Source organism: Calliopsis andreniformis, chromosome 1 (assembly GCF_051401765.1).
Source record: "Calliopsis andreniformis isolate RMS-2024a chromosome 1, iyCalAndr_principal, whole genome shotgun sequence".
In the NCBI taxonomy this organism is placed as follows: domain Eukaryota; kingdom Metazoa; phylum Arthropoda; class Insecta; order Hymenoptera; family Andrenidae; genus Calliopsis; species Calliopsis andreniformis.
This window is the reverse complement of record NC_135062.1, coordinates 12,194,613-12,218,314: the sequence shown is the minus strand read 5'-3', so window position 1 is coordinate 12,218,314 and position 23,702 is coordinate 12,194,613. Positions and strand designations below refer to the sequence as shown.

Below are 23,702 nucleotides of genomic sequence, written 5' to 3'. Positions count from 1 at the left end.
TTTAAAAAATGGATCACATCATTTTATTCTGTTTTCATATATATATAACTATATATATGTGTATATACATAACACAACTGTCATATTTCAAGGATCATAATAAATTGATAATAGTATTATTAATAATTCTCCATTAATTATACAAGTTTACTTAGCATTATATTCGTGTACATATAGCAATCAAATGTACGTATTCTCTATGCTGTAATGTTATTAATCTTAATTAAATAGTTCCAAAAATGTGTACTATATGATAATTGATATTATTTTGCGCCTGTATTTCGTACTAATTACCACTGCCACTACGTTAAATGCTGTTTTTTCATGTGACGACTTTTTTAAGTTAGATCAACTGTACTGTTATTTAAACTGATCACCTAAAAACGTAATATAAAAAATCGTTACTTATCCCTAAAGTGCTTGCAGACTGAACGTGTTTCCTTTATCATTCACACGAGCATATTTGGCTTAAGCATAACTTCCTTGATATTTTTTTCTTTTTTCTATTAAATTTTCTACGATTTTTACACGAGTTTGAACAAAGAACAGCTAAAGCTTGGATTTAAAAAAATTTTCTAGAGTAATCAATTCAGAGTAAAATCATTGGTGAACACTCCCCCACTCGATTGATCCCAGTTCTGCTATCGATATCTTGGGCTTCCTGATGAGAATATTTGAGAACATAAAACTTTTTTTTACACATATTAGCGAACACCACTTCTAGAATGTGCTATAAGCCACTGCAACGTTATATCAATATTGTCTTTTTCTTTGCATGAAATACTGTAGCAACAAATTTCACGATCTTGAATAGCTGCTAAGTTCCTACAAAAAAATATATATAAATTTATTATACATATCAGTTATTCGTTATTTTTTTCAACAAATTTATACATACATTCTTTCTATCAGTCCATTTTCATCCAAGGCATGAGATAAATCCCTTTTATTTCCCAAAACTAACACTGGTATACCAGCCAGTTGAGGTTTATCTAACAAATTGTGTAACTCATTCCGACTTGCTTCTATTTTTTCGGGGTCAGCCGCATCGACCATGTATACTATTGCATTCACTCCTCTGCAGTATCTTTCCCACATAGATCTAAACCTCGGTTGACCCCCAATATCCCACACCTTTATAGTAACATTGCCCTTTGTTATCTTGCGCATGTTAAAGCCAACAGTGGGAATCATGTCTTCGCTAAACTGTCCTGACTGAAAACAGAATACATATCATTTCAAAATGCACACTTGTTAAGACATATCGTTAACAATATTCTTGATTGTTCACACTGAAACAATGATGTTAGCCAATACACAGGGTGTTTCCAAAGATATATAACATTTTTAGAAGATAGATTCTAGACACAAAGCCAATGAAAAAAGTTAAAAGTGTACTTAGAACATATTCTCAAAAGATTTCCCACATGTTTTAAAACACCCTGTATAATTCAGCACATAAAAATGACCTATGTTCTATTATAATACTATAATACTAAAAAAATATTTTTAAAATTCTTTCACTCTGTATGCACCAAGTTCCAAAAGTTATTTTTAGCTATCCAAAACAAAATGAATTTAAAACCGGTACGAAAACCAATATCGAAATCAAAATAAAAACTGATATACATGACGATCTTTATTCCTCGTATATGCCAACCCTTAGAATGTTCACAACAGTCCCCAAAAATGAATAATTTCTCAATTCACCAAAGCTTACTGCAAGAATTTAAATCTCTTTGTCGCATAAGGGCGGATACAAGAAACAGTTTACATCGATGACGACGTCGAAGTTACTACGAACGAGATATAGAATCTAACCAAGACGATGCACGTTTCTTAAATCGCGAGGAACTGCAACTATTCATCGTCCATCGTAAATGCATCGACAGAATCGTCGATAGAGAGTTTCGCGATCCCTGAATTAGTTGAACTAGAAAAGTAACGCTCGTACCGCGATGACATTTACGAAGGTAGTTTTCCCACTGTATTGCAAGCCGACGAGGGTAAGTTCCATCTCCTCTTTCCAGAAGAGGGATTTGAACCAGTCCAAAATCCGATTGATGAGCGCCAGCATTTTGCACTGGGTCGGAGGAAATCCAGTTCCACCGGTTGAAATATACAAATCGTTTACTCAAAAAGTACGCCACTCACTGGCTTTGACATGTAGTCATTTGCACTCGAATACGACGTCAGTCCCGTCAGATCCAAAGGTATGTACCGCGCTAGTCAGTGACTGGCGCTGACTAATCGCGCGCCACCGCTGTTTGCAATTTATGCGTCAGAAGACGACGCGCCCGAAAATTTATCTCAAAGAAAAGGGATATATCTAGCGTGCCGAATGAGCTTATCGTCGATGCCAGCCGTTCGCTGGTCAAGCGATCTTGACAGTTCGGGCATTGACGTGCAGCAGAAGACGTAGCAGTGGTTCTCAGCCTTGGTTACTTTCGAAACCTACACCGATTAATAATTCACTGGTCGTGCCGACAATGGCGACCTCTGTTTCAGTCCTGTAACGAATTGTGTCACGTTTGGATGCTTTTGTTACTGACGATGCTTCGATAAATTTCATTTGAGCGTAATTTTATATGAGACGTTATAGAAATGTGAATAAAATATTTGTATGACTGTATGTAATTTTTGTAGTCTCTGCTTATTGTGGTATTTATGCTTTTGTCAAGAAATGTTCACTTGGTTTTTATGTAAAGATGTATAGAAAATGTTTTGAAGCTAGTTATGACTATGACCGTTATAAGTAGCGATTCGTCATGGTAGTCGATTTTCGAGAATTTCAGGTGGCAATTAATATTCGTTATTAGGTTAGTTTCAAACTAATGAATAGGAAGAGTTAATAGTTTTAATTCAACTATTTTACTTGCAATTTCTTTTGCTAGGGCTTTTGGCAGCTGTTAATTGTTTTACACGAAAAGATGTAGTGACTGTAATTGAGTATAGATTCTGATTCACGATTGACACACTCAGTAGTTTTTCTTTCAGTATTTGGAGTCAGTCTGATTTAAATATTGCAAGGTATTGATTGTGAACTATTGTTTTCGTATTTATAGGAGTTCGAGCGACAGAGTCAATTCGATGCACAATAGGTTTATTTCTTCTATCGTTCATTAGAGATGTCATAAATGTATAAATTGTATAATACTAAATTTAACTGAAGGAAGTTAGTTTATTCTCCATCGTTTTTAACTCGATTGATTTATCTAAGTGGACACTCGATTGATTTGCGCACCACTGATGTTGTAGATAGTTGCAGATTTTTAAGTAGTTACATAGCAATTATGAAAGTCTCATTTCTTATCGAAGCGTGGAAAAAGGAATCGTGAAGGAACTAAGTCCGCATTGCTTGCTTGGTATAATTGCTTCTAACTTATTTATGACACACGAGATAAGAGAATAGTTAGGGCTCTGGAAATGAGCCATCCACCACTGAACGTACTTAATTCTGCATTTAATTTCTGCTTAATTTATTCCGATATGGTGATTATTTGATTAACATTCCGCTGTTACATTTGTTCGAAACATATTATTCTTTTGTCTCATCGTGCATTAATGTATTGATGCAACCTCTGATAAATGTTAGGTTAGTAGATGTGTGTTTTTCTTCAGCTTCAGTGTAGTTGTAGTTTTCGAAATTCGTATGCATTAAATTAAATATCAAATATTCTTTGCTGTTTATTGTTGGCCTACAATTTTAACAAGTACTTTTTTATGAAGTGAAAATTAGCATTTGAAAGTAGACATCTTAACCTAAAAAATGTTTCATCGTCGAAAGATAGTTGAGATTAAAAGCAATTTTTTGTTAAATTTTACGAACTAAATGTTAGATACTCCAAAACTGTTTATTATTCAATAATGTAGAATTTTCGTAAAATAACGTAGAATAAAGAAAAATAGTGCTTAAAAAGTTGGGTGATGTTAGTGGCTGTGATTTTCTAAATAATTATTATAACGAAATATTAACCCGAAGCAATCTCAATTTTCTGTCAAGCGAAGATATCTAATTAGGTAATTAGTACTCAATTATCAGTATCTTATTTTTGTCATAGTCACATGCTGTGTCTCTAAAGAAATGTAGTACATATAACAATACATTTAAACAAAGAAAAATAATTATAGAACAGATTAAATTATCAAATTATCTGAAAATCGACAAATCTTTCTTTCTTTTACCCTTGGTCCATAAAATTTTAGTAGATGAAATATAAGTAGAGCACTTCAAGAGAAGTTAAACTATATAGTTATTCTTTTAAAAAATAAAAAAGAAAGAACAGAGCTTAATCTGTACTTTCAACTTATTCTTTCATGAAACATAAACCAGACACAGATAGAATATTAAAAATAATTAACAACTGACATGAAGGTTTATCTCATAGCGATCTTGAATGATCAATTAAATTTTTAGGCCTGTAAAATTTGTTCACAAATAGAATTAAATGGTATGTTTCTATTGATAGGCTTGTACATTGAAGTTTCAAGAATTTGGTTATTAACATGGCTTTTCGTTGTTTTTATGTACAATAGCCGCGGTTACAAAAAACAATCATTAGTTTTGATCTAGATTCCCGTATTCTCCTCAGTTTTTTTTTAACAACTCTTTATTTATAATATCTAAATGTAGATTCATTATATAAGTTATCATTATGCGCACGATACTTAGGTTCCTAGCTTTACTTTTCATTCCCTCTTTCTCCCTAGAACTTTCATCCCTTTTTCCTACGCGCAACAGCGCGAAGCGTGGCACAATGATTTTGCTACTGCGATTCTGCATCGTTTTTCATTCCTTACGACAGTACAAAACTAATCTACCTATGTACAACGTGTACGAAACGTGCAAAGCGAACGAAACACCATGTGGACGTTTTGTGCGCATCGATTGCATCGCCATGCTGCTCGATTCCCTAACATCTATTCGCGATCTATGACGATCCTGTCCCAACGTACGTGGAATTCGTTAAGAAAGACAGAAGTTCATCGATACCCCTAGTGTCTACTAATTACTGAACATTTGTTTCTTTAATTTAGTTTCCTAATGTCTCACAATTCGAGTACAATAGTGACAAGGCTATTGTACGGTTGATTAGGTGCAATGGTGGATTCTGAATTGAAATTTCTGAACGTCTAAACCGCAAACGACACAACAAACTGTTTCGTGGAACTGCTGCATATTTTGATATGTATGTCATAGGTGATAGATCGTTCACGGTACATCATTTGTCGTTGTTCTGTTGCGATTGAAATGATCTTGGCGAACAGTGGACAGAACATCTTAGATATCAAGGCACATTCGTTTACTCGCAAGGCACGTTAGAAGGGTCTGAACAGTTTGGTCATTGAAAGCGTACGTTTCCTTTGCTTTGCGCGGCTTCGCAGTGCGTATAATATAGTCGGCGTAAAAGCCAGTCAGCAAAAGGTATGGTATACAGGATGAACAGATAGAAGTGGGACACTTTGGCACCTTCGATGTTGATCGAAGGTACAAGTACGAGCGAAATCGTTTCGTGAGACGAATGGCGTTCATATAATTGTTCGTTAATTAAATCGTTTTATTTTTTCTGTAGATAACGACAAGTTTTTCAGGATTTTAATAGTAACATAAATTAGTTAGGTGTTCTGTTTGGTGGACCACCTAGCAGATGGAATTCACGATGGCACTCAATGTTTTCTTGCATGTGATTGGTGTAGGTTCAGAAGGGAAATAAGAAACAACTACCAACCCTTTTTATGAGGTATACAATGTAAATCGATTTTAAAATTTTGAATTGTATAAAAATTGGGGATAATACACAAAAAATGTCTCAAGTTTACTATTTCAAATTTGTTAAGCTTTTTCAGATTTACTTTACACCTTATAAAAATGTAAGAAGTTTATCTTTTACACCAGTCATTTACAAGCAAAACTAGAGAATGGCGAGCAGTAAAACATGAACACCCTGTATACACCTATGCTAGACTGTATTTTATCGATTAAATCGTTAGATCATTCTAATTACTGATTAATAGAAAATTGTATATATTTTGTATGTACAGATTTTCGATTCGTCTTCCAAAGCATCTATTTTCACTCCTTCCTTTGCCTCTCCGTTCAAAACTGAGTGGCTTTTTAGCCGAGCATACGGAACTTAGGCAACGTATTTTATGTACACTTTGATACACTGTGCGTACGACCGAGCAACTCTCTCGAACATCGAATATCAACCGCCAACGATTCGCAAAATCATTCTCCCGACTCGAACGATCACAAAGGGATCTAGAAACGCATCTGTCAATATATTCTCCAACATATTGCTACGGCTACACTTTCAAAATTTCTTTAACATTACAACGATCGAAAAAACATGATCGGTAAAACGTTTATAAAAAGATACCTCTATAACTTTTCTTTTATCTTTATCTTCTATCATTCACAGTTCCCTAGTTTATTCGCTATGAAATTATCCAGGAAAGATGAAATGTCAAACGCACGCAGACGAGACGAATTTTAAGTGCAGTCTCTGCGCGTGCGCGCACGCGAGCGTCCGTGTTTATGTAACTGTGAAACTTCCAGTAGCAGGAAAGCGTGCGCGCGCAGGAATAGCGAACTGTTCTCTGTCGGATCGGCCAAAATTAAGGTCATCAGTTCCCGCGAATAAGTAATCAGCCGACAAATTTTCTAACGCTTAACTGGTCGGTCCTCTTCTTGAAACTATGCAAGATCTTCCCGAAATTATATAATCGGATAACGATTGGCAGTATTGTTACGTAATTCGATCCAAGACTCACCGTTAACTCTTATATAATTCCTTGTTTTTATGTAATCTAGAGGCGGCAAGCACGCGCACGCGCGGAACCAATTACTGGTAAAAACATTTTGCGGCCACCCATCCCGTTTTGTTCGTTTGAAAATTATATAAACCAAAAATTGTCTTCGCCAACGATGTCTGTGTTCTAATGAGAACGGTCCCATGGAGCGCCATGAGTTAAGGGAAGGAAAAGATTTCGCATAAATCCGTGAGAGGAATTCGAGACACGTTGAGTAATTTTAAGAGCGCAAGTTTCGAATAATTTCGGGTATTTTTCGGCGCCAAAAGTTCTTAGAACACTTGCACTCGAATGTTTCGATGGTTCCCAAGGTCAACTGTTACAACGTAAATGGTATTCATTTACTTTACAAGGTGAACCATACTTCTAAAGTCACGTTTTAATTCTTTTTCCACGGAACCTCATGATTTTCTGTTCACCTTTCAGCAGACGCGTACAGAAATTCAGTAAGTATATCGGTAAGTATCAAAGCGCTATCTAGTGCACGTAATAGTCTTTTCTGTGCAGTTGTCTCTATGTGCAAGTCGTTGAACTCGTTTCTATAAGAGTGTCCTTAAAAACACGCGCCTTCTCAGAAGAAAGTTCTCAGAAGAGTTTTCTCTAAAGCAGGGAATGTAAGCGATAAAAAGAGAAACGGTACAAAGAAGATTTTCTTGTTTCGTAACTAATAAAACAGTGCGTTGCTCTTTAAATTTCTAATGCGATTTCATGACCTCCAACATGATTTTAGCTTCGAAGATGCTTCCAGTCCCTTCAAGAACTTTTGCTTTCGAACGACGTTACAAACAACACGATGTTTCACAGCATCGAATGTATTGAATAAATGTTCAGGCCAGAGAGATCAGAACACCCGTTACTAACAAAGTGACAGTGGTTTTTAACCAGCGCTGATTCCATCGTCGCGGAAATGTCTAAGCAATTTCACCGCGGCCCATAAAAGATAATTATATTCCCGATTACTGTAATACCAATGTATTATCATTTCAATTGCGCGATGCAATGCAACGCGCTGTCGAACAGTCGCGCGCACCTCGCCAGTATCTTTTTACATAATGTTTATCTACAGGGTGCTTCAGAAATAGGTGGTCAGACTTGGTTATACGATTCTACTCTTCCTAAGTATGAAAACTAGTCACTTAACCCCTTGCACTTAGCTGTCCCTTGAGTTAAAATGAATGAAAAATCAGAACCTCCGAGTGCAAAGGGTTAAACATAGGTCTTCTCGAGATACAAATGCTCTTTGCAAATAACTTACTTAGAGAAATTGCTGGGAATGATGTCACAGACGTTTCAGAGGCCACAATATTTAATTCTGATAAAAAAGATGTTGATAGTTTTCGGAATTCTAAAAAATTTCCAAAAGAGCCTTTATATCTCAAAAAGAAAGAGTCTTCAGGCCCATGTTTGCATCATCTTTTCTCTATTCTAGAGACAGTAGAACACGATACCAAAGCTTGGTGACCCCTTTTCGAAGCGTCCTGTACATCTCGGTCGACGCAGGATGAAACGCAGAGACCACCAGTGTCGCGGAACGTTTCTCGCTTTCCGTATGAAGCGCTCGTCGCCTCCGTCTCGATGTACGATCTCGGACGCGAACGCAAGGTATTCGTCGGTCGTGGCAGGTGTACGATCAACATCGAAGAATCACGAGTACCTGGATCGCGATGGCAGGGGTCCGTGACACTGAGTCGCGACACATCCGGCTCCGTACCTTGGTATGCTGCCTCGTATCTTTACCCTCTCTCTTTCTCCCCTTCTACCGATACGCAAGCTAACATGGTCGCGATCGTCGAGTAACTTTGCTCTCTCTCCGCGAGCTTTAACGATGGTTTCTGTCGCTCGATCGCGCAGGATCGTCGGGGCAGAGGTACCGAAAGAGCGAAGCCCGGACGCGACTCGGAGGATCGATGGAGGATAGGCGAAATGAACTGATGATGGTCTACGATGCGGCGCGATCAGGTCATTTGGTCGTCGTGTACGATTTTCGGAGGTTCAACTCCGACGCTGCCAAGCTGTCGCCCTTCACGTAGTAGTCTGCCGCGTCCCTTCGTCCCGACGACGAGCTCGTCGTTCCATTCGACGCGCTGCCGTTCGCGTAACCGTTCGACTGGTCCTTCTTCATGCCGTTCAGGGCCATGGACCTTCTCTTCTGCTGGTACTTCTCCTGGTAGAACTCGTTGAACAGGAAGAAGAACATGGTGGCGTGCAGGCCGATCCACCAGACGAACGCCTTCGGGTAGTTGCAGTCGATGAAGAGCAGCTGGAACGCGTGGATCATCACTGCAACGAACTGGATCATCTGGAAGACGGTAAGGTACTTCTTCCACCAGAGGTAGGGCTGCAGCCTCGGGCCCATCGCGGCTAGCAGGTAGTACGTGTACATCACGATGTGGACGAACGTATTCAGGAGACCGAAGAAAGTCGAGTGTCCACCTGGAAAAGAAGATATCGGTTGGAGGTCAGCGGCTAATGGCTAGGTACCAGAGGAATGTTAAATTGAGATGATTGGCTCGTTCAGGGTCAAGTTGGGTGGAGCAACGAGTTCTTTAGAGCTTCGAGGCAGCGATAGACTGAGTGACCTTGCGGCCAATCCTTGATTTACAGTTTTTTGCGGGCTGTGTAGGTTGAACTTGAGAGGGAGACAAAAAGGAGATTAATTATTGGACTCTTTAAATTTAGTAGCTCCTAGGGACTATTTTGACATAAAACTAGTCCCAAAAGAATGCTATGCTTTCGTGATTTAAAATGACACAGAGGTATTCATTATAAAATGGACTAATGAATTATTAACTAGAATGCGGATCTTTATGCATTCACAGAAAATTTGAATATGTAAAATACAGGATGCACACAATGTACGAGAATATGCAAAGTATTGAAAACAAAAATCTCTATTTAGGTTCTCCTTTTTCCCAGTTTCCCATAATCTCCAAGTAAAGGTTTCTTCATTATTTAAAATGTACATAATTTGCATCGACCCATTATAGCGAAACAAGATTAACTACGCCTAAGATACTCTCCAATCAGTAACTTCCTCCAGTCGGTTACTTTCTATTTTACAATCCAAGATTATGCACAGCTCGATTCAATCGCCTGCAAATTGGCTAAGATGCTGAGCCTCTTTCGAACGAACTCGTTACTCCTTAACTCGATGCAACAAAGAGTAGGTCTGGTATTAAATTCTTCTTAGTCGATACGAGGAACGATTGTTTACGTACCCGGTGTGAACTTAACGCCGAACCACACCGACATTGGCATGCAACCGTGGTGAATAACGTGCAATGTCGACACGTGATCGTTCTTCTTCCTCAGTACGAAGAAGATCTAAAAAGGCGGTGAACAAGGGGACATCTTAGACAATGAAATAAACCAAAGAGCGTTGGAAATGGATTGGCTCGCCTGGGCAGCGTCTACTTACCGTGTCCATGAACTCCGTGAATTTGGAGAAGTAATACCACCAACAAGCGTGCACCATCTGCGCTTTGCAAAATATCAATTAGATTTACGTTCTTAACGTTACTCACATTGTTTCGGCAAACGAAACGACGAAGCAAATCTTTGGAGAATAGTTGTTTCACACGTGAATATAGAATAGTAATAATTACACTGTGGATGTTTATGCATTTATGAGAGATTTCAACATGCAAAAATATGCAGAATCCATGTGGTATGCAAAAATATACAAAATATTGAAATTTAAATATGTGTAATATCTAGTTTATAGTATTTGCAAGGTGAGACAAATCTTTAATTGATGAGTGGAAATAAAGAACTCCGAAAGTGCCAAAATTAATGTTACGAAAAAAACAATTCATATAAATTATCCATTTAAGGAGCAAAAAAAAAATATTTTTTTTTAAATAGCACTTAGAGATTTTTTTATTTTCACTCTTTAATGAGGTTCCTCTTTTTTTAATTGTATCTATAAAAACAGAAATTTGCATAAAGATTCACAGTGTAGGAACAATCTATAGTTGTGCAGGATTAACAGAAAAGCAATTATGGAAGATTCCGAAGATTTGCTATTGACAAGATCACGTCGATGGAGATCGTGCAGTCGGTAAATCAATTATAATTCTATGCACCACGGATAGTTGGGTATCGAGTGGTATATTGTATGTGACGCATGTAATTGTCGTCGTGTAAAGTGGTGTCTGTTCCTCGATAAGTTTTCATATTCTACTTGTGGTCTGTTAAAGTGATGTTAATTGCATCAAGCAGCTATTCCTGTAATGTGTTAGCTTCTCTGATCAACTACTTGTACGTCTAAACACTACTTGGAAACTTAGTAGCGGATACGTGAGGACGGTACAGTTATAAATAGAGGGTCGGCATTATACTACTGAAAAAAAGAATGAGGAGTGCAGAAGAAAATGTACACAGAAGCCTGTAGCTTTCATCAACGATGCAGCAAAACAATCTCGATCTGAATATTCGACTCAGACGATTCTCTAAAATTACCAAAATTTTCTTTCGTGCAAGACTAACAGAACATAATATCGTGAATCAAAATTGTTCAAGTCCAAATTCGATGCTTTTGCGATCAGATCGTCCTCGAGAGGATGTCTCTGACGTATTTCCAATTTGAATTCGTGTGATAATCGCGACGTGCAGAATGTGTGTTGATCTTTGTGTAGCGTTTTCTGTGTTAATGGGGAACTTCACCCACCCTTAGTACTTGGGGTCGATCGCTGTAGTCTACGGGTTGACACCTTAGGGAATAGTCGCCAGTCAGCCATCCGGACATTCCTATCTGCAACCACAACCGCCCAGAGGCCATTCTCCGATAAGTGAAAAGAATAAATAAACGAGAGAGAGAGAGAGACAGAGAGAGAAAAAGGCAGAGAGGAGAGCAGGGGAGGTCAGGGAGAGAGAGAAAGGAATTAGGCCGCACCACGAGGCGACGTACACGCCAAGAGAAAACCTAACAATGGCCACAATATTCAATTAATCATGGGCGCAGACAGTTAATTAAGGTCGAATGTGTACGCATCCACGTCGATAGTTTGTATCATGGTACACAATTCTTACCTATGCGCAACAGCCTTTCCTAGTGATCCAAAGTTAATGCTTAGAGACTGCTAATTACAGTGTACAAATTAATCTGAAGAATAGTATTTTTATGTGTCAGAGAGTTGGTTAAGATCGTTACAGAGTTGCTGCAGTGGAGGAGATACAAGCGATAAAGTGAAGGAGCGTTAAGCGAATCTAGGACAGTTTACTTCTTCTTCTCAGGCTCCTCCTCCCCGTCGTCGAGTTTCTACAAAGCGTGAAACAATCCATAGATTATAGCGTGATTCAACTTCTACCATCCAAGACCTCTGAGAACGTGGAACGGTTCTTATAGTCAGTATGTGTACACACGTCATCGCACGAGTCTTATGCGCGATGAATCTCAATAACTCTCCACCGAAGAACCTTAATGTACTGTAGCTGTCCGATGAGAAGTCCCTTGGAAGGAACGCGGGTCGTATTGGCCAGAGTGGAAAGTGTACGCCTCCTTTCACACGCATCTTTAGCTGTAGCCTATTATTGGCCAAAACGGTCACACATACTAACTGGATTGAATGACAGGCGGAGCGAGCGAGAGACTCCTATTGCACCTGTGTCGTCTCGAGGGACTACTCGTGGGACAGCTACAGCACGCATCTTGGTACAGAGTTGAGGTTCCAATGAGAAAAATTTGAACAATTATTTCAGTTTAATCCTAGAACGACACTTTTCTATTTTCCTGTGTAAAAATGCTGTGAGGTTGCAGGCGACCCAACAAAATCTTGATACCAATTATTTTCAAAAAATTCTTTGAGCATCTCAAGAAAAGATAGGTAAACAACCTGATTACAATTTACAGTAAAAAAGGAACAGTATTTTAAGTTACTTCGAAGTGTATACTAAGCAGATCTTCAAGTTAACATTTTGAGGGGTCGCCAGCGACTTCAGGGTGTCATTCTAGGTTGAAATAGTATCGAGTTATAATTTTGCAAGGACGTGTGTACGAAAGGTAATCGTTATGAATTTCAATTTAGCATTCGTTGAGTTCCGTCTCGTTGGTGGCGGTCGAACATCATCCATCTGTGGGTGGGAACTACGAACAACAAAAGACTTACCCTTAATGCGGTTGGGTTGTTGGTATAGTCCACTGGCTGGCAACGGAAACTATACTGGCCCCACCATCCGCCCATCAGACTCTGTCGTTGTTTTCAAAAATAAAGTTTTATCTTGCTCCTTCATCTGCGGTTTATCGAAAGCTTACCCCATCAAGTTCGAAACACTCGTATGCTTTCCTTAGCTGTATCGCGATATTATCAGGTGTTCATGTATGCACCTGGTGTGTTAATTCGGTACTTTTTTAAAGAAAATTAAATTTTTATTTATGGATTGTATGATTTTTCATATTTAATAGATGGATAATTAACGTTGCTTCTTGAAGATTTGAAGATTTAGAAATTTGGGAATTTGAATAAGTGGAAATTTGAAAGCTTGAAAAGCATTTCTTTAGAAGGATTTAGAAATTTAAATATTTGAATACTTGAACATTTGAATATTTGAAAATTTGAATATTTGAAAATTTGAATATTTGAATATTTGAATATTTGAATATTTGAATATTTGAATATATGAAAATTTGAAAGGCATTTTTTCAAAATGATCAAAAAGCGGGAAAATACTTGAATTTAAAATAACACTGAGAAGCAGATACCTACATCTAAGAGACACCGAATTAATTCACACACCAAATGCAAAACAAAAACTCAAAACTCCTTGGTTTCGAACTCGATGACTCTCACCAGACGTTCGACATAGCCAGAAAACATTTTCGAACATCCAGCTGCAACTTTGATCAATTATCTTGATACGCAGACATTTCCTTTACGCGTGCAAGGATCGTGCATGCAATGAATACATTCGTGTATCGATGAAATGGTACACAGGCAATTCAACACGAAGGTACATAAATAGAGGGTAGTAGAGATAAAAGGACAAAGAATGAAGCAGCGACTCGAAGCACGAAAGGTGGACGTTACCTCGTAGAAGAGCCACGCTGAGAACATCATTTGGAACATATTGTAGACTATCAAGGCGTTCTTCAGTTGAAAGGGCTTCCTGTTCTCCATGAGCTTTGGACCGAGTACCTTCACGATGTACACGTAGCTCAGACAGATGAACAGCGTGGGGAACGGTGAGCTCATCATGAACCAGTTCGTTGTCCTTTGATCTGAAATTAATAATTACGTCAGTGTCAGTATGGGATTGCATCATGACTGGTTCCAGCCGATAGTTACGTCTGCAGGAGTAAATGACAATTAGAGTCTGACAACATTCTACCGAAACGTATCCATCAATACCACCTCCACCTGTTCATCCATGTGTTTCACAGATTGTCGGGTTTGTACGCTGCGGGCGAAATGACGGGAAAAAAGTGTAACAACCTCGACCTTGAGGTTTTTTTTGCGCGATATCCTTCCTCACCCTTCTCGTCCTTCGCGAGTTCAATCAACTATCGCGTCATTATGTTCAAACCAGTCGGAGAATCCGTTTTATTAACTCGTTCCTGGCTGGTTTTACGTTCGACCAACCTTGGACACGCGCGCGTGGTCGATCCCATCCATCGATTTCGTTTCTTGGTACACTGTATGTACAGTGAGTCAAAAAAGTAGGTATTTGTACAACTCTTCATCGATCTATGAGATATCTTTTGTAATCTTTTGTAGGAATTGCGAAATTTTCGAATCATTTGCAATACTTGGAAAGTGTCTGTATAAATCTGTGGTTGTAAGGCGAAACGACCTGAGTCTTGGTTTTTTTTTATTTCTAGGTATTGGTGTTTAACGTTTTTAGATTTGATACTGTCTTATGGACTTGTGTCTTCTTAGATCCTTATTTTTAGATGAAAAAATTCTTTTAATACCTTTTCTTCTTTCAGTTTGGTTGGGTTTCATTTTTTAAGGATACAGGTAGCTAATTCCCAGTATTAGGGGAACTCCCCTTAAGTACCTTTTGGTTAAAAAATGATCGTCATTTAAATGCAATAATCTATTAAACACAGAAGTTCCTCTTATTTTTTTGCTCGAAAATGATCATCATTTAAATGCAAAAACCTATTGAACACAGAAGTTCCTCTTATTTTTTGGCTCGAAAATGATCATCATTTAAATGCAAAAAGCTACTAAACACAGAAGTTCTTTTTATTTTTTGGCTAAAAAATTATCATCATTTGAATGCAAGAAGCTATTAAACACAGAAATTCTTATTTTTTGGCTCAAGAATTATCATCATTTAAATGCAACAATCTATTAAATACTGAAGTTCCTCTTATTTTTTAGCTCGAAAATTACCGTCATTTAAATGTAAGAATCTATTAGGCATATAAGTCCCTCTTAATATACTATTTCTCCACGTGGCATTATTATATGCAAACAGAGTGTACAAATACTTTTTCGACTCACTGTACAGTAGGCACTTGAAATGCAAATTCGATTCAGGAAACGAAATCATCCGAAGATAAAGGTTTCTCGAACCTGTCCGAGGTCCATCCTCCGATTTTAGAAAATTCTAAAATTGGAATGGGCGAGGAGGCGAGCAGAAATACGATTCCGCAGCTGCGTGTTTATGCACCGAAGAATCTTTAAAAATCTTCCTCGAGAGCCCTGCGGCAGGTTCCTCCAGAGACGCAACGCGCACGTGAGATGAATAATTCACTTTCGACAGAGTCACTGGTGCGCACCGTGACGAATGACGCTTGTCTAACTGCAACGAGAGTGCATGTGATCCCGTGCTGGGCTTGGAATATTTTAAAAGTATGAGGTAGGACAGTTATGGAATAAAAAAGTCATAACTGCGACCATATGATCATGGCATTCACTTCTGTCACGATTTATCAAGATTAAAGAAATTTTCATATTTTTTAAGCTCTGTTTTCTCTACCTGTTCCTTCTCGTGCGCTCGTTGAAGTCTCCGAACTTGGGCTGCACGATAAAGTCTTGCTCAGACTAGTCGAGTTACTTGATTCGAGTGGCTCGAATGCAAATGATTTGAGGACATTTGATCGATGTGAATATGTTACTTTACTTGACTTGACACATTTCTTCAAGTTTCTGTTTCGTCAAGGCACGTGCTGATCAGTCAAGTTACTTGAATTTCAGTGGCCTGAATGTAAGTGATTCAGGCCAATCTGACCAATGTGAATGTGATTTTTTACTTGACTTAAGGTATCCTTCCAAGCTTCCAGTGAAGTTGACGTCCTTTCAACTTTTCCTTGCCTTGAAATACACACTGAATGATAAGTAGAGCAGTGTACCATGCAGGGCAAATTTCGAGCAAATCGACAAACATGTGAACGTTAAGGAAGCTGTTAAAACTGCATGTTTTGCACAGCTTGTTTATCATTCTATGGTGACTATATGAGAGGAATATTACTCTCAATAGTGTCCCAATAGTTCTATGTATTATCTACTCTGAGCTGACTTATTTAACTCTGAATAGTTATTTTCTTTTATTTCGTGTACTTATATTTCTGATTTCACGTTTCTCGATAATTCTTCAGATTTTTGGTTTCATTAGGTGTCTTCAACGTATTTGGTAAAACTGCAACGAGGAGAATACGAATACGAGCTGCGAAATTCTTCCACGTATCGCACGTATCAACAGCGGATCCAAGAACAGCATGACAAGTCCCAGTAAATTAAGAGCAACGAGGTCGCGGAGAACGTTCTCAAGCCACATTTATTAAGGATACCGAAACGTCTTGTTGCAGTGACAGTATTTTGCATTTCAACACGAGATCCTGGTACGAAACGTCTGATGCTAATTTCGAGCAGCACTGCAAACTCTTCCGCGATAATTCGGGAAACTCTGATCTCTCTGACGCAATTTCGTTTATTGAAACATCCACAATTTGAAGGAGTTCCAAGAAAATTTCACGGCTCGTAGTTCCTCCCAATCTGCAAAGTTTAAAAAATTGAGGAAAATCCTGGATCAGTTTATTCGAATCTTTATCACTGAAGAATGACACAGAGAATCAGATTCCTTCGATGGGATTTCACCTGGCCAACACGGAAATTTCTCGAAAGACTTTTGGCATACGCCCGTGGCTCTGTTGCTTTGCAGAAGCAACTGTGCTCGCGAGCACATGAATTTCTCCGCGGGAGAGTTTTGCGCAAGGTCATGCTTGCGCAATCCTGGCGAAATTTCTGCGCAAAATCTATCTGAGTTGTCACACCTAGCCTGCCACAGATCGCGAATCTTTTGGGTAGAAACAGAGAGAAAAATCTATATAGCACAGATACGTCCTAAAAACGTCTTAATGATATCCAGTGAAGTCCTAGAAATATCCAAAAGACGTCTTTGAAGCGTCTGAAGTTATAAATCAGTATGTATTCAGGATGTCTTAAATAACATTCGTAAGACGTTTTAAAAACCTCCAAATTATGTGATAAGAAGTCCAGGCATAAAATGGACATAAAATAGACGTCTTCACGACGTCGTGTGTTTTCTAGGAAAGTTAGACGAATCGAAAGAATCGCGATAAAAAGAAATCAGAGAATTCTGGTGACTTGGGCCAGGATATTTTCGAAACAGCAGAATTTAAATTGATCATCGATTTTGTCTTAGTGAAATGTTGCTTAGCAACTTTTTGCGAACTGGGCTAGCGAGAAATTTTAGGAATTCATTAATTTCTTTCCCTGCACTGTTTCACAACTAATCTTACATCTCTGGTTGATTAATCTGTTTCCACCACCGATGCATTTAAGCAGCACTTCAGGTTTTCAAATATATTACAGCTGTCCTGATCTCTGCCACAGTGTCTGTCCACAGGAGGTTAATATCGCAAAGTATCCACTTTTTTCCCACTCCTGTATGTGATTTGCATGAATTGGAATGCTGACGTTATAGAAGACCATTATTTATTCATTAGTTTATTGGATTCTTTGCTACTCTATCCGCGACATTACCAAGAATTTACGTCAAATTCGCCATTCCTGGAAAATTCTTGTCGAAATGCGATTATGGCAATCTCTCGTGTTTTGTAAACACCGTTGTCCAATCATTATTGTTACTTTTCCCAACGTCGGTTCGAAGCCAACACAGTAGGCTCCACGTGTAACGCAGTTGGAGGAATGTTTGCTGACTCGGTGCAAATTTCATTGCAAACACGCATATGCATGTTCAACAAAGGATAAATAAACTCTGACATAAACCGCGACAAACATCGAGGAGCCAATCGGCGAGGTAATAATCCATAGACGAAGCGTAGTAACGAAAGCCATTTGAATTAGTCACAGGAGTTAGGATAGACCTTTAGCCCCAAGTCACTGAAGCGACATGATCCTGAAATGACGATTTCCTATCGTCCCCCATTGTGCAATTATTTACCGACCAAAGGCTAAGATCACTCTTTTCCAGTAGTTGCATAAATTTGCGTGCCTGCATCACTGTAACAACACTTCCTACAACCAATACATTAAGCAATTTCTCCTTCACGATGCGCTACTGGAAAATGATTACGTTACAAAGTTCGTATGCACACTTCGAGAAATTGATTTACTATGCAAATTGTTCGTGGAACTTTTGGCATGGCAATGGATGTTCTCGCTAATTTGCTGAAGACCAAAGTCCAAGTTCGATCGATGAGTAGACTTGTTCAGTAATGAACCAAAGAATGGTCCAGACATTCCTTTTCCTCTAATGCGCGTGTAGCTTCTTCGAGGAATGCGTGTTCCCCCTTTACGATGTTTATAGTCCGACTATAAAATTCACGCACTCTACACGTGCAATTTTGATTAAGATTTACTGTTAGGTCGAGTCGTAAATAAGTTTAAAAAGACATTCAGTCTGAAATATCTTTCCTGTTATCGATAACAATTTTTTGTCACTGTTCAAGCAATTTGCCAATTCTTGGAATAAAAAATGGATCCTTTACGACTTTACTTAAATCTGAATTAGTGAAGGTAGAGATTCAAATGACAGAAATAAGAGCAGAAGGGATCCTAAGGCAGACGTAAACGGGGAAGCTCGTAATGTCAACAACATTCTTTGTGAATAAGAAGGCAGTCAATATATATAATTATAAAATTTTCAAGAACTGTATCACAAGCTGTACTAAGTATTAAGATAGTTATTATAAGTATTAAGTATTAAGATACAGAGTGTTCGATGACAGGTGTCAGAAATTTTCAGGGGTAAGTCTACATTTCAAAATAGGACGAAAATCAAGAATAACAAAACTGCGTTTAAGGCTTCGTTTCAGAGTTATTAATTGTTGAGAAAACATATAAAATACGAGTGAAATGTGTCTGATTTAAAACTTATTCTACTGATTTTACTCTGTCTGACTTGGACCTCATTCTACGTCCTGCTAGGAACTTATTCTACTGCCGAGATGCACTGGCCAGGTCAGACTCAGTGGAATCAGTAGAATAGGTCCCGAGTCAGACACATTTTGCTCAAAATCTACTTAGACATCTTCTCAATAATTAATAATAATGTACCATATTTTTGCATCCTAAGTACACATTTAGTACTTTTCCATACCAAACACCTGTCAATGAATGTATCTAAATACTTCATGGATTCACTGCTTACCTGCATTTTTGTCGAGTATCTCGTGGAGCCTGTCCACGTACTGCATGACAATTGACATTTTCCTACGTTCTCTCTAAGCGCGTCTCCTTTCCTTGCAATTAGGGGCGTCGACTTCCACCCACGCCAGACTCTCTAAACCCTGAAACATCAGAAAGGTGAACGATCATTGAAGTCACCAGTCGCTCAAAAGTAATCTGAACACGAATTAGCTGCAATTTGGCACACGTTCGACTTCCAACTAAACCTGATTCGCTGCACGTACGAACAAGAGCGTACATATTACTTAACGCGACCATGTAAAGTTCGCATAGGCTCTGCGTTACATAAACGCCGCCGATTTGCACCGCGATTTTCGGCGTCAGGTTCGAATTAGAAGCGATTTCGCGGGTCCTCGAGGGGAAGAGGGGCAGCGATTTCGACCCGAAATTCACCGCGTGACTGCTTACGAAACTGGCTACACATCATTTTTGTTATGGATCACACGCCTCGTGATCGGTTTCGCGCAATTCACCGAGGATCGACCATGAAACGGCGTCGGCCTTGAACCACTGCGTCCAAGCACGCCTTCGACATTTTCAATGACGCGAGGTCGAATTTCACCCGCAGCAGCCAACGAGTGGAATCTGCTGCCTGATTTCTTTGGGATTAAATGAGAGACTTTTTCGGCGATTTTTTGACGAGGCCACTTACGTCGCTGCTGGTTCAAGTGTGACGAATGACCTTGGTAGGCTCGTGAACTAGGATGATGATCGATGAGGGTTAACGATGGATGTGGAGTTTGAGTGAGAAGTGATTAAAAGTGCCAGGAGAGGGAAGATGTAAAATGGTATTTAAGTTTCTAATGACGATGTGTACTTTGTATTGTTCTTTGGTATTAAGGTATACAGGGTGAGTCAGGTAATTGTATTACTTGAAGTTTCTTGTAAACTGTTTACTGCGTTAACAAATCTGTACCTCAGAGCTAGGGTAGCCTAAGTCTTTATTTGTTATGTTTCAGGAGAGAGAGAATTTTATTGGAAGTTATTCCTCTAAACGAGGATTCACTGGTTTTGATCTCCAAATTTCAAGGAACATTCTTGATCAAGAAATCAAGATTAAGTTCCCATGAGTCAACTCAGATATATGATAATTCATTTCGATCCTATCTAAGACGTAACAGTACAGTTCGCCAAAAATAGACACTAGCGTGTAAATTAATTCGATCCTCCCAGAAACAGAATTCAAATTCTATTTATGGATCATACGATCCTTATCACTCAATTAATTTGTGCAGAATAACGTAAACACCGATGGAATTTCGCTAAAACCGTTATAAGATGAGAAAACATTTGAATATAACATACTCACTAGTATTAATTTGCATATATAACAGTTCCAAGGAGTAACGAATATAATAACGAACTCATAACAAGGTACTACTGCATTTATATCTATCACGATAACTTCATCGAGTTTATAAATAATTCTTGTCTCACCTATCACGTTCAACTGTAAATTGCTTTTCTTCATCGTCGCTGTATACATATTCAAACTGAAACAGGCAGTCGAAAAAACACAATTACTTCCTCGTCTCTAATTCAGAAGGACGCGGAAGGAGAATCTTTCCGGAACGATTATTTCTTTTTGCACCGTACGTGTCAGTGATTAATTACGTCCCTGAAACACCAATACGTGCACACACGTATACGTGGACATCCACCCACTGTTGGTCAGCTGGAAGGTTTGGTAAGCTGTTGGTTTTCGCTTTCAATACAACTCAGGCGGCGAGAGAATTCTCGCCAAGGCCAATCGACGACCGACTTGAATGGGAGGCGTCATTTATCGTAAGTCATCCGGTCGCCACCGATTTGTACACGGACAAAGAGGCTACACCTTTAATAAATACCACTAGTGCCATTTTGCTTCCATTTTTAGGGATTTGGGAGGGACGAAATTGGCTGCAAGAATTTTCTTAGTGGACATGTTGAGGAAAGGGTGATAAGTTTGTTGAAATTGATTAGTCCATGTTTGTCCATTGTTTGTTTTTTTATGTTATCTAGTAGCAAGAAGAGAGTGCTTTTATTTGTCAGAGTTGAGAAGATGAAAATCTTGAAAAATTCTAAGATATAATTGTTTTCATAATGAGTGTACAGAGACATAATTTGAGAAATCTATGTGAAACAGGAAAAAATATGATAACTAGGAGCTTAAAGCTTCTAATTGAGAATAAGAGAACGTAAAATGAAAATTAAAATTGAAATTGGAATCTATATAATGAACACTAAATCCAAGATAGCGTAAATATCCAATGATCTTATATGGGAAGAATATGCAAATACTAAATCACAGAAGCAAGTAGAGCGACCTTACATTGCTTTTGCTTTGCTTCTGAATTTGTGTCATGATATCCCTGTTTGCTACAAAGTATTTTGTACAAAATACACGCTACTATACAATAATTTTCGATTTCTCTAGATAACAATTCCCAACACTCCCATTTTTTAACTTCGAAACACCACATAGGTTTTCTAAATTTGTTTTCTGAATGTTCGCCTCGAAATATCAAAATCTGCGCCCTTTCTAAAGAACTCCACACCAGATACCAAGTTCAAAACCCCTGGAAACTCCGAGTGTCTCTAAAAACCCATTCGTTTCGCGCTTCCATCGCGTGTCGGGCACGGTGACGCGTCTCCTTTCCCAAACATTCTATTTACGCTTTCAAGGCGCGCGCGTAGGGTCGCGGATCCGATAGGGTAACCGATTTTCGTGCCAAGTAGGATATCTCGCCGAGCAGGCATAGAAATCGACGGCGAAGGGGCCCCAAGCCAATCCGTCTGCTCGCGATGGATCGCGATCGCCGCTCGTTCTCGCTTGCAAAACGAGAAGCTGAAAACGCGTCGAGCAAGCGAAACACGGCCAGAGTATACGTTGCGAAAACTGTATACATTATAATGGGCCGGGGCGTAGAAAACGGGCCAGCATTCGTGGTGTCTCTGGTCGGGCGCGAGCACAGGCGCGCGCGGTTACGCAAGGAATCGCGTCGAAGCTGTGTGTCTCGACGCTGGAATCGTCATTAACGATAGGATGAACAAACCACTGACCTCAATATATACCGTCGTCTGAATGTTTCGATTCGCCCGTAACACAGCCGCGACAGACGGCTCGCCGCTGCTGGGAATTAATGCACCACCGCTGATAATCGCTCGTGATTTGCATACGGTGGATGGTACTTGACCAACATCGCGTGCCTCTCGGGGTGATGATCGATTACTGGAGTCGGGGAAATTTTTTCTCTGTCGCGAGTAGCGGAAGTATAGAGATACGTTGTGATAGTTACGGTTTTAGTTTTGTGGTTGTGAGGTGGAGATATCTTGGAACTGTAACTTGTAAGGTATGGTAACTCATGGTTGGTATTCCATGCTACCTGCAAGAGACACTTCAAATTTTTTCAATTCCTAAGTATTCAAATTTTCAAACTTCCAAGCATTCAGATTCTACAGAATTTAAATATTCGAATTTTCAAATATTCAAATTTTTAAATATATAAATATTCAAATTTTCAAATATGGAAATATTCGAATATTTAAATATCTAAATTTTCAAATATTAAAATATCTTCATATCGTAATATTCCAACATTCTAACGTACTAATATTCTGATATCTGAACATTCTAATATCCCAACATTCTAACATTTTACTATTCTAATATCCTAACATTCAAACAGTACATATTCAATAAGTCTCCCCAATGCCTAAATACCCAAGTCCCTCAGTCCCCAAAAGAATATCTGAATATTACCTAGAACAAATGTTCAGCTGAAGTTATGGAAGTCTCTCGTAGAACTTCCAAAGTAGTCTAACAGGCCTGAATTTAGTAGAATCGGTAAATAGTAGAATCAATAACCAGTAGAATCAGTGTTCTAGATATAACAAAGCTGATCTTACTGTAATTCTACCTTTATTAATTTTACAAAATGCCATAACATATCCCGCAAAAGTCTGCCCACTTGAAATCCGCTTAGGAGTCTTTTGCAAGATCTGTATGATCATTTTTTTTCCGTGTGAAAGATTTCAACATCTATAATTTCCACAGACAACTCGTTTGCCTCAATTTCCAGTTTCCAGTACCTGGAACAGGTGCCAACGCCTCTACGCAAATAGTTTCGCGTACGAATCCGAAAACCGTAACTATAATCGGGCACGACTGTACCTAACGAAGGGAGTGCTCGAGGCGATAGGATCAACCGAGACCGTTTATGTCGACGACTGTGTTGCCACTCTGACATAAAATGTGATTTCACATTCTTACGAAGCGATACATGCTGG

The 23,702-nt window shown here is 38.8% G+C and overlaps 2 protein-coding genes across 4 annotated transcripts in view; both read right to left on the bottom strand.

The window, feature by feature from the left end:
* Positions 1 to 96: 96 nt before the first annotated feature.
* On the bottom strand, positions 97 to 2,254 carry Arl8 (ADP-ribosylation factor-like protein 8). The gene is made up of 3 exons (XM_076376288.1): positions 1,955 to 2,254; positions 899 to 1,215; positions 97 to 825 (listed from the first exon to the last, which is right to left on the bottom strand). Exons 1-3 carry the CDS (start codon positions 2,075 to 2,077, stop codon positions 705 to 707), a joined length of 561 nt encoding a protein of 186 aa, XP_076232403.1. The 5' UTR covers positions 2,078 to 2,254; the 3' UTR covers positions 97 to 704.
* A 6,375-nt stretch (positions 2,255 to 8,629) lies between these two features.
* Positions 8,630 to 23,702, bottom strand: part of LOC143179438 (very long chain fatty acid elongase AAEL008004) — a 41,019-nt gene continuing 25,946 nt past the window's right edge. For 2 of the 3 annotated variants that reach the window (XM_076378681.1, XM_076378672.1), the window contains exons 2-7: positions 19,396 to 19,534; positions 13,839 to 14,029; positions 11,483 to 11,566; positions 10,232 to 10,288; positions 10,032 to 10,137; positions 8,630 to 9,246 (exon numbers count right to left, since the gene is read on the bottom strand). In XM_076378681.1, coding sequence (XP_076234796.1) covers positions 8,774 to 9,246; positions 10,032 to 10,137; positions 10,232 to 10,288; positions 11,483 to 11,566; positions 13,839 to 14,029; positions 19,396 to 19,453 — 969 coding nt within the window. In that variant the 5' untranslated portion in view covers positions 19,454 to 19,534 and the 3' untranslated portion in view covers positions 8,630 to 8,773. Of the gene's footprint in view, positions 9,247 to 10,031; positions 10,138 to 10,231; positions 10,289 to 11,482; positions 11,567 to 12,920; positions 13,002 to 13,838; positions 14,030 to 19,395; positions 19,535 to 23,702 lie in introns of all 3 variants that reach the window. The other variant, XM_076378689.1, reaches the window with a different exon arrangement.

What these genes read in the sequence shown, in the direction of transcription:
- Arl8 (XM_076376288.1), bottom strand. Translation starts at nt 2,077, where the DNA reads ATGCTGGCGCTCATCAATCGGATTTTGGACTGGTTCAAATCCCTCTTC. An exon ending in CCTTCGTAAATGTCATCGCG is followed by an intron (nt 1,216 to 1,954) that starts GTACGAGCGTTA and finishes TTCTGTTTTCAG; the next exon opens with TCAGGACAGTTTAGCGAAGA. An exon ending in AATGGACTGATAGAAAGAAT is followed by an intron (nt 826 to 898) that starts GTATGTATAAAT and finishes ATTTTTTTGTAG; the next exon opens with GAACTTAGCAGCTATTCAAG.